Below are 9,238 nucleotides of genomic sequence, written 5' to 3' on the forward strand. Positions count from 1 at the left end.
TGAGCAGCTCATATGTTGTTAGTTCAGAAATGTAATCAGCTTCTCAGATTTGTAAGTTTTCACATGTTGCTCTGCTGCAGAACAACAAATAAACTGTGGTAAAACTACTGTCGGGGAAAAGAAGGACATCCTTCCAGCCAATCACGATGAAGGATTTCCTGTCTTTTGAATGGTTCAAACTGACCTTAGAGGATGAGATGAGTGAACCAATCCCAAAGCTCATACAGCCAATCAGCTGACTGCACCTGAGGAGACGGACAGAGGGGAACGATAACATAAGATTAAAGATGGCAGACAGGTGTGTGCCAGACAGGTGAAGCCCCGCCCCCTCCTGGTCCTCATGTGACACACAAAAACATAATTATTCTTTTTTGCCTTTTAAATTTCAGTGTAAACATCTGTTTCCTCTTTCAATAAAGATCAGGTGTGATACCAGGTGTGACAGGAACACAGGGGGCGGGGTTAAAGCGCTGATGTCATCACTCACCTGCTGAACACTGAAATCAACAACCTGCTGCGGATGAGGTCTTCACTGACACACCTGAAACACACACAGGGTTCATATTAGAAACAGGCCTTTATTTCTCAGCCTGATCAATATGTTTGTTTATATTTGACCATAAAATCCTGTTTTCTTATTGGCTGTTTGTCTTGTTACTTCATCATGAGAGGCTGCAGGTTATAAACTGTCATTAGACCCAGAGTGACTATAACACAGGAGGTTACAGTTATAACTGATCACTAATAATAAAGTAAGAAAGTATTGAGAGATTGTTAATGATTTGTTTGAGGCTGAAGCCAAATATGGCCTAACATCTAAACATTATCTGGTTTTCTTCAGGTTAGACATTTCATTAACCATCTTAATTTTAATTTAATTAACCAGGCAGTTGTTTGTTTTCCTTCTCTTGATTTTACTTCTATTTCAAATGGTATCTGATTTGCTCATACTTGTCTTTGTGTCATGTGTTTTGTTTTGTTCTGTTTTAAAAATCAATAAAATATTGTGTAAAAAAAAAAGAAATGTATAACATTAATAAAATTATATATATTTTTAACAGCTATAAAAAAAAAAAATAATAAAGTATTAATATAAACCAATCAATACCAATACAGTGTGCTGATAACAGAGAACATGTCTGAAGTCTTCACATACAGATCTATATGTACAGGTGTATATGTACAGGTGTATATGTACAGATGTATATGTACAGGTGTATATGTACAGGTGTATATGTACAGATGTATATGTACAGGTGTATATGTACAGGTGTATATGTACAGATCTATATGTACAGGTGTATATGTACAGGTGTATATGTACAGATGTATATGTACAGATGTATATGTACAGATCTATACGTACAGATGTATATGTACAGATGTACAGATGTACAGATGTATATGTACAGATGTATATGTACAGATGTACAGATGTACAGATGTATATGTACAGATGTATATGTACAGATGTATATGTACAGATCTATACGTACAGATGTATACGTACAGGTGTATACGTACAGATGTATATGTACAGATGTATATGTACAGGTGTATACGTACAGGTGTATATGTACAGGTGTATATGTACAGATGTATATGTACAGGTGTATATGTACAGGTGTATATGTACAGATGTATATGTACAGGTGTATATGTACAGGTGTATATGTACAGATGTATATGTACAGGTGTATATGTACAGGTGTATATGTACAGATCTATATGTACAGGTGTATATGTACAGATGTATATGTACAGATGTATATGTACAGATCTATACGTACAGATGTATATGTACAGATGTACAGATGTACAGATGTATATGTACAGATGTATATGTACAGATGTACAGATGTACAGATGTATATGTACAGATGTATATGTACAGATGTATATGTACAGATCTATACGTACAGATGTATACGTACAGATGTATATGTACAGATGTATATGTACAGATGTATATGTACAGGTGTATATGTACAGATGTATATGTACAGATGTATATGTACAGGTGTATATGTACAGATGTATACGTACAGATGTATATGTACAGATGTACAGATGTATATGTACAGATGTATATGTACAGATGTATACGTACAGATGTACAGATGTATATGTACAGATGTATATGTACAGATGTATATGTATATGTACAGGTGTATATGTACAGATGTATATGTACAGATGTATATGTACAGATGTATATGTATATGTACAGGTGTATATGTACAGATGTATATGTACAGATGTATATGTACAGGTGTATATGTACAGATGTATATGTACAGATGTATACGTACAGATGTACAGGTGTATATGTACAGATGTATATGTACAGATGTATATGTACAGATGTATATGTACAGGTGTATATGTACAGATGTATATGTACAGATGTATATGTACAGGTGTATATGTACAGATGTATATGTACAGATGTATATGTACAGATGTATATGTACAGATGTATACGTACAGATGTACAGGTGTATATGTACAGATGTATATGTACAGATGTATATGTACAGATGTATACGTACAGATGTACAGGTGTATATGTACAGATGTATATGTACAGATGTATATGTACAGATGTATATGTACAGATGTATATGTATATGTACAGGTGTATATGTACAGATGTATATGTACAGATGTATATGTACAGGTGTATATGTACAGATGTATACGTACAGATGTATACGTACAGATGTATATGTACAGATGTATATGTACAGATGTACAGATGTACAGATGTATATGTACAGATGTATATGTACAGATGTATATGTACAGATGTACAGATGTACAGATGTATATGTACAGATGTACAGATCTATATGTACAGATGTATATGTATATGTACAGGTGTATATGTACAGATGTATATGTACAGGTGTATATGTACAGATGTATATGTACAGATGTATATGTACAGATGTACAGATGTATATATACAGATGTATATGTACAGATGTACAGATGTATATGTACAGGTGTACAGATGTATATGTACAGATGTATATGTACAGGTGTACAGATGTATATGTACAGGTGTATATGTACAGGTGTACAGATGTATATGTACAGGTGTATATGTACAGATGTATATGTACAGGTGTATATGTACAGGTGTATATGTACAGATGTATATGTACAGGTGTATATGTACAGATGTATATGTACAGGTGTATATGTATATGTACAGGTGTATATGTACAGATGTATATGTACAGGTGTATATGTACAGATGTACAGATGTATATGTACAGGTGTATATGTACAGGTGTATATGTACAGGTGTATATGTACGGATGTACAGATGTATATGTACAGGTGTATATGTACAGGTGTATATGTACAGATGTATACAGTGTGTCAGCAGATGATAAAAACTTGGAGCTGCTGCCATCTTGTGGTACTTTAACGTTACTACACTCACAGTACGAAGCTGTGGTTGTATTCTGGGTTCTTGTTGTTCAGGACAGTTGGAGTTTTCATTGTGAAACTGTGCTCAAGGTCAGAGGTCACCACCACCTCCACCTGCGTGCACACACACACACACACACACACACACACACACACACACACACACACGCACACACACACACACACACACACACACACACACACATATATTGATAGATGTGATATTTTCTTTGTAATATTTTTATGGACCAAACAACTGATTATAGGGGAAATTATTGCCACATTGGTCACCAGTTGAAAAAATCAGTCCAAACAGGTGAAAACAGGTGAAAACAGGTGACACAGGTGTTTTCCACACCTTTTTCTCACGTTTGGACCCATTTTTCAATTGATAGTTTCCACTAATTGTATCACAGTTTCAGTCAAAATAATCACAATAAGACTTTTAGAAATCAGACACCAATGAGAGTAAAAACAACGTGATGTCATCATACTTTACCTTCACGTAGGAGTCACATGACCTCTGTGATTTTCCCATCAGCCCACGGGCCTCATGAACTGCAGAGAAAGAAAAGAGACTCTCTGAACTGAGAGACAAATAAGGTTTGATTCCTCAAAGAACCTTTAGAACACACAAAGTACTCTGACAGATTTGATTGATTATCAGTTTTTTAACACCTCAGGGCTCCGACAAAAAATGTAATATTTAAATTTAACATTCTTGTTGTTCATAATTAAATATTGTGAGGTTTGACCCGCCCACAGTGATTAGTAGGAATTCTGGTATGTGATTGGCTCATTTCCACCCTGCTGACTCTGTAACATCTCATTATGTGTGAAAGCTGCCTTCTAATTGGCTGTTGCATCACTTACTGTGGATGATGAGGCGTCCCACCTCCGGAGTGATTGACAGCTGCAGCTGACCTGTAGAGAGATGGAGTGTTTTTACTTTGATTAATTCTGATCAATACCGGATCAGTCTTTCTAATGTAGATAAATTAATTATTGATCGACTGATTGATCGTACCTGTCCCTCTCAGGACAGATGGGTGGATCTTAGTCCTCCTCCTGCTCTCAGTTCTCCTCCCCTCAGATTCGGTCCGGTCTCCTCTGCAGGACTCTGGATCCTGGACTCTGTCACTGCTACTGATCTCTGAGGACCTGGTCATGACCTGAGACCTGGACCTGGACCTGGACCTGTACTGGATCAGAGTAGAGACATAGGACCAGAGTTCAGAGATACTCTGACAGTCTGAACATCATCATCATCATCATCATCATCAGTCACTGTAAAATATTAAAACCAGAGTAACTCTCTCACCAAAGGAGCTTTTGTCACAGATATTATTAATTAGTGAACATGAACATGTTTCTAAGATCAGAAAATAACTTGTGTATTTTAACCAGTTTAAGTAAAATGTAAAAAATGTTACAAGTGGCCCCGGCCTCCCCTATTTTCATAGCATTCAGATTTAAGACCATGAGGGAAAATCTGTTTAATTTTATTTCTTAAATAAGAATCAAATCATGTTTTTGGACACAAGGACAGACAGTCATTGTCTCTAACTGACCTCTCGGCTGGACTCTGCAGTCTTGGACTCTGTGATCCGGGACGGTCTCCTTTGGTCCAGCTGTGTCTCAGTCTGGTCAGTGAGGATCAGATTCTGCATCAGTTCTGAGGTCTGGATCCTGGTCTTCCTGATCAGGGCCACTCTGACATCAGTTCTGCGGGACTGGACCTCAGACCTGAACCCAGATGCAGTCCTGACTGTAGTCCTGGTCCTGGTCCTGGTTCCAGACTGTGAAAACCTGCAGAAAGACAATAAATCATCTTATTACTAACCAATGTTATCAATAATCAGTCTGATCAGCTCTGGATTCATTCATGGAGATTACTGATGTTCTGCTGATGTTCTCTGTGTTCTCACTGTTGTCTGTATTGTCTCTTCATGGTTCTCATGTTCTTGTGCTGATGTTCTCCTGGTTCTCTGTTCTCACAGCCTCCTGCTATCCTCCTCCTCCTCTTCCTCTCCATCTCCTCCTCCTCCTCTCTGGAGCTCCTCTTATCCTGGGCCTCCTGGTGCAGATGGAGGACAGCTCCACCACAGGGCCTATCAGAGGACAGCAGCAGTGACAGATGTGATCAGCAGGGGGAGACAGAGAACAAAGTTAGAGAACACAGAGAACAATAGGAACTGTAGAACAGTGATAAACCTTGTGTTCTTTTCAGAACCTGAGACAAAATCAAAACATAAAAATACAAAAAATAACCAAACATTGAGCGTTTCTTTGAAAAATACACATATGATGTTTGTTTGTTCTGTAAAACTTTATTTGTTTTAGTATCAAACTCCTGTTTTTTCTCTGATCACATTCACTTTTTATTTCACTTCCAAACCTGTAGAAGAAAAAAAACAGCAGAAACAGGAAGTGAAGCTGGAGCTCGTCAAACTGATTGAAGCTAATGAGGAGGATTAACGGATTAACACACACACACACACACACACACACACACACACACACACACACACACACACACACACTCACACACACACACACACACAGACACACACACACACACACAGACACACAGACATACACACACACACACACGCAGACACGCACATACACACACACACACACAGACACACACACACACACAGACACACACACACAGACACAGACACACACACACACACACACACACACACACACACACACACACACACACACACACAGACACACACACAGACACACACACACACACACACACACACACGCACAGACACACACACACACACACACACACACACACACACACAGAGACACACACACACACACACACACACACACGCAGACCCTCAGTCTTCATCACGTTCCTTCAGGTCAAACACAGTTTGGATGAAACATGTTGACGAGTCGGTTCAGTTTGTTCTGCGGCTTCGTTCACAAATTTTCCACCAATAATCAGAAAATGTCAATATTCTGAATTTGATCAATGTAAACAGCAGATTCCAGTTTGTGAGTGATTCAGACGTGACTCACTGCTGTTATTCTGGTTTTAGGATTATTGTTTGAACATCTAAGCAGCTCATTCAGAATTATTCATCAATCAATCAATCAATCAATCAATCATCATCATCATCATCAGCCTCAGTTTGGTTTTGTGACACATGAAGTTTTCTTCTCTGTGCTGGAAACAAACCAACCAGCCTGCAGTCTGCAGGATCTGTGGCTCGACAAACACATCAACCTCTAAACATTTCATATCAACATATTTGTTGATTTACACAAATATTTCAGTGCTGAGACGTTTAATAAGGTGGTTACATTGATGAAAGAGGCTGAGTTGGTCATAATCACAGTCTGCATGTAAATATATCAAAGGAACATTCAGTTTCATCAGATGGATAAAAAACAGAATACTGTGTTCATGTAAACAAAGACACTGAGAGTTAAAACTGATCCTGAATCTGATCTGTACGTCTGCCAGGACAGAAACTCAACACAAACTAAAACAGTTTCATTCACAAAAAAACAGTTTGAGTTTTATAACTGCAGGATGTTTGATTCATCCTGCAGGAGAAATAAACTGAAGATTCATTAACCTTCTGTCTCTTTTTAAAAACAAAATCATCATTCATGACTGAATGTCTGCATCTGAAGGCTTCGTCATCTCTGATTCACACTGAATCTCTTTAATAAACTTCCAAAAACTAAAGTTCAATTCTATATATATATTTTACTTTAACTCTGCAATTCTGAAAATTGATCACCAACTATTTTGAAACTTAATCAGTTTGAGTCACTTTTTTTAAGACCAGAAGTCAAAATTCTGTGATTCCAGCTCAGGTTTCTTGGACTGAAACACTGATCAACATTTTTAACCATTTTATGGACCAAACAAGTACAACATCTTTATTTTAAACTTCTTTGGTCATTTATGTAGATTCATATTAAATATAGGAATAAATATTACACTTTAAACATGTTAAATTAATGGACTCCATGTTTTTAAGTTTCTCAAACAAACTTTAAATAAATCAGAGTTCGGTCTCACCTTTTCCTGCTGCACTGAGACGCCTCCATCAAGATCCTCACTGACTCATTAACTACCTGATAAACTGGTTAACTACCAGTCTGACTGACTGATTAACTAACAGTCAAACAGTCTGACTACCCGCTCAGTGTTTCACTCTTTTCTCCTTCTGTTCGTGTTTCTTCTCATTTTCCCTCTGAAGGAAAAAAATTCAAACCTGAGGCAGATTTCCACCTTGTCAAGTTCGAAGTAACAAACAGGGCTGTTTCCTGTCTGCACTTTCAACATAAAGGCTTCTTTTTTATTCAATAAACTAATCAATTTATCACATTGGCAAAAACAAGAAGGTCCCGTCTGTTTAGTGGAAACTTTTGGTTTGATGGACAGATCAAACATGAGCTGATCAAAAGCTCAAGAACAGCTGCTTAAAGAACCCGGAGGTGTTTTTAACAGCTGATGATTTTAAAGTTAAGAATCAAGTTTGAGTTGATCAGATGGAAACAGAAATAACAGCAGATCACAGGTCAGTGACTCATCAAACATTCAGGTACAAAACTGATCAAAGTTGTTGTTAAAGAAGAGGAAATAATAATCAACTCCTCAACAGGCTTTTACTGTGAAAAGCCCTGCTCTGCTTCCTGTGTGGTTCATGTCACAGAGGGACGACATGTGTTAGTCATTAACTGAGGGGAGGGGACACACGGTCTGTTTCCATGGCAACACATCAAACTCTAGTCAGAAGACAGAGTTCAGGATTCACACACACGTTCTGCACATGATCATTTTTGATTATTGATCATTGATCATTAATCTGATCACCACTAATCAGTGTTTTTTTTCTGTTGCAGCATATTTTATATTTAAAATGATATTGAGGGGCGTCACGGTGGAGCAGTGGTCAGCGACGCCGCCTCACAGCAAGAACGTCCTGAGTTCGATCCTCCAGCTGGATCAGGGCCTTTCTGTGTGGAGTTTGCATGTTCTCCCCGTGTCTGTGTGGGTTCTCTCTGGGTTCTCCGGCTTCCTCCCACAGTCCAAAGACATGCATGCAGGTTAATTGGTGACTCTAAATTGTCTGTAGGTGTGAATGTGAGTGTCAGTGGTCGTCTGTCTCTGTGTGTCAGTCCTGTGATGAACTGGCGTCTTGTCCAGGGTGAACCCCGCCTCTCACCCAGTGTCAGCTGGGATAGACTCCGCCCCCCGCGACCCTTACAGAATAAGCTTTTACAGAAAATGAAAGAATGAAATGTAATTTATTAGAATATAAATATTAGTGGCTTTAAATGCTCAGAAAGCATTTGATCTGAAGTTACCTGGAACATCACAAGAACAGGTACAGGTGCAGAACAGTTTGTGTGTATTTGTCTGGTTGGTGGGAATTATGAGTGTGAAACATCAGAAGTCCTGATTAACAACTTATTAATGTTAACATCAAATTCAGTTTGCATTAAAAATAAACTGTACAGCATGAGAACATGAAAAACCACCAACCTCATACAGTCCACCTCAAAAAACACAAACTGTCCCTTTAAGCCTCTCTCTCTCTCTCTCTCTCTCTCTCTCTCTCTCTCTCTCTCTCTCTCTCTCTCTCTCTGTGCCAGTGTTGGTGTCTCTCGCCCCACTGTACAGCAGATGGTCTCTCTCTCTCTCTCTCTCCCTGACAATCTGTTTCCACGACGATGTGATCATTCACTGCGTCTTCAAACGGGAAAATTATAAAGTTTGATTTTTTTTTCTCTCACCATCTGGAGGCTGAAG

The 9,238-nt window shown here is 38.3% G+C and overlaps 1 protein-coding gene across 1 annotated transcript in view; it reads right to left on the reverse strand.

Moving 5' to 3' along the window:
• Window positions 1–7,530, reverse strand: part of LOC146319684 (regulator of G-protein signaling 3-like) — a 32,340-nt gene extending 24,810 nt beyond the window's left edge. The window contains 9 exon segments of the mRNA XM_084728808.1: window positions 185–245; window positions 488–541; window positions 3,455–3,555; window positions 3,941–3,999; window positions 4,315–4,365; window positions 4,469–4,643; window positions 5,013–5,250; window positions 5,370–5,552; window positions 7,502–7,530. Coding sequence (XP_084584934.1) covers window positions 185–245; window positions 488–541; window positions 3,455–3,555; window positions 3,941–3,999; window positions 4,315–4,365; window positions 4,469–4,643; window positions 5,013–5,250; window positions 5,370–5,552; window positions 7,502–7,530 — 951 coding nt within the window.
• Between the last annotated feature and the right edge of the window lie 1,708 nt (window positions 7,531–9,238).

The sequence above is a fragment of the Lutjanus erythropterus genome, chromosome 10, assembly GCF_056507025.1.
Source record: "Lutjanus erythropterus isolate fLutEry1 chromosome 10, fLutEry1.hap2, whole genome shotgun sequence".
In the NCBI taxonomy this organism is placed as follows: Eukaryota; Metazoa; Chordata; class Actinopteri; order Lutjaniformes; family Lutjanidae; genus Lutjanus; species Lutjanus erythropterus.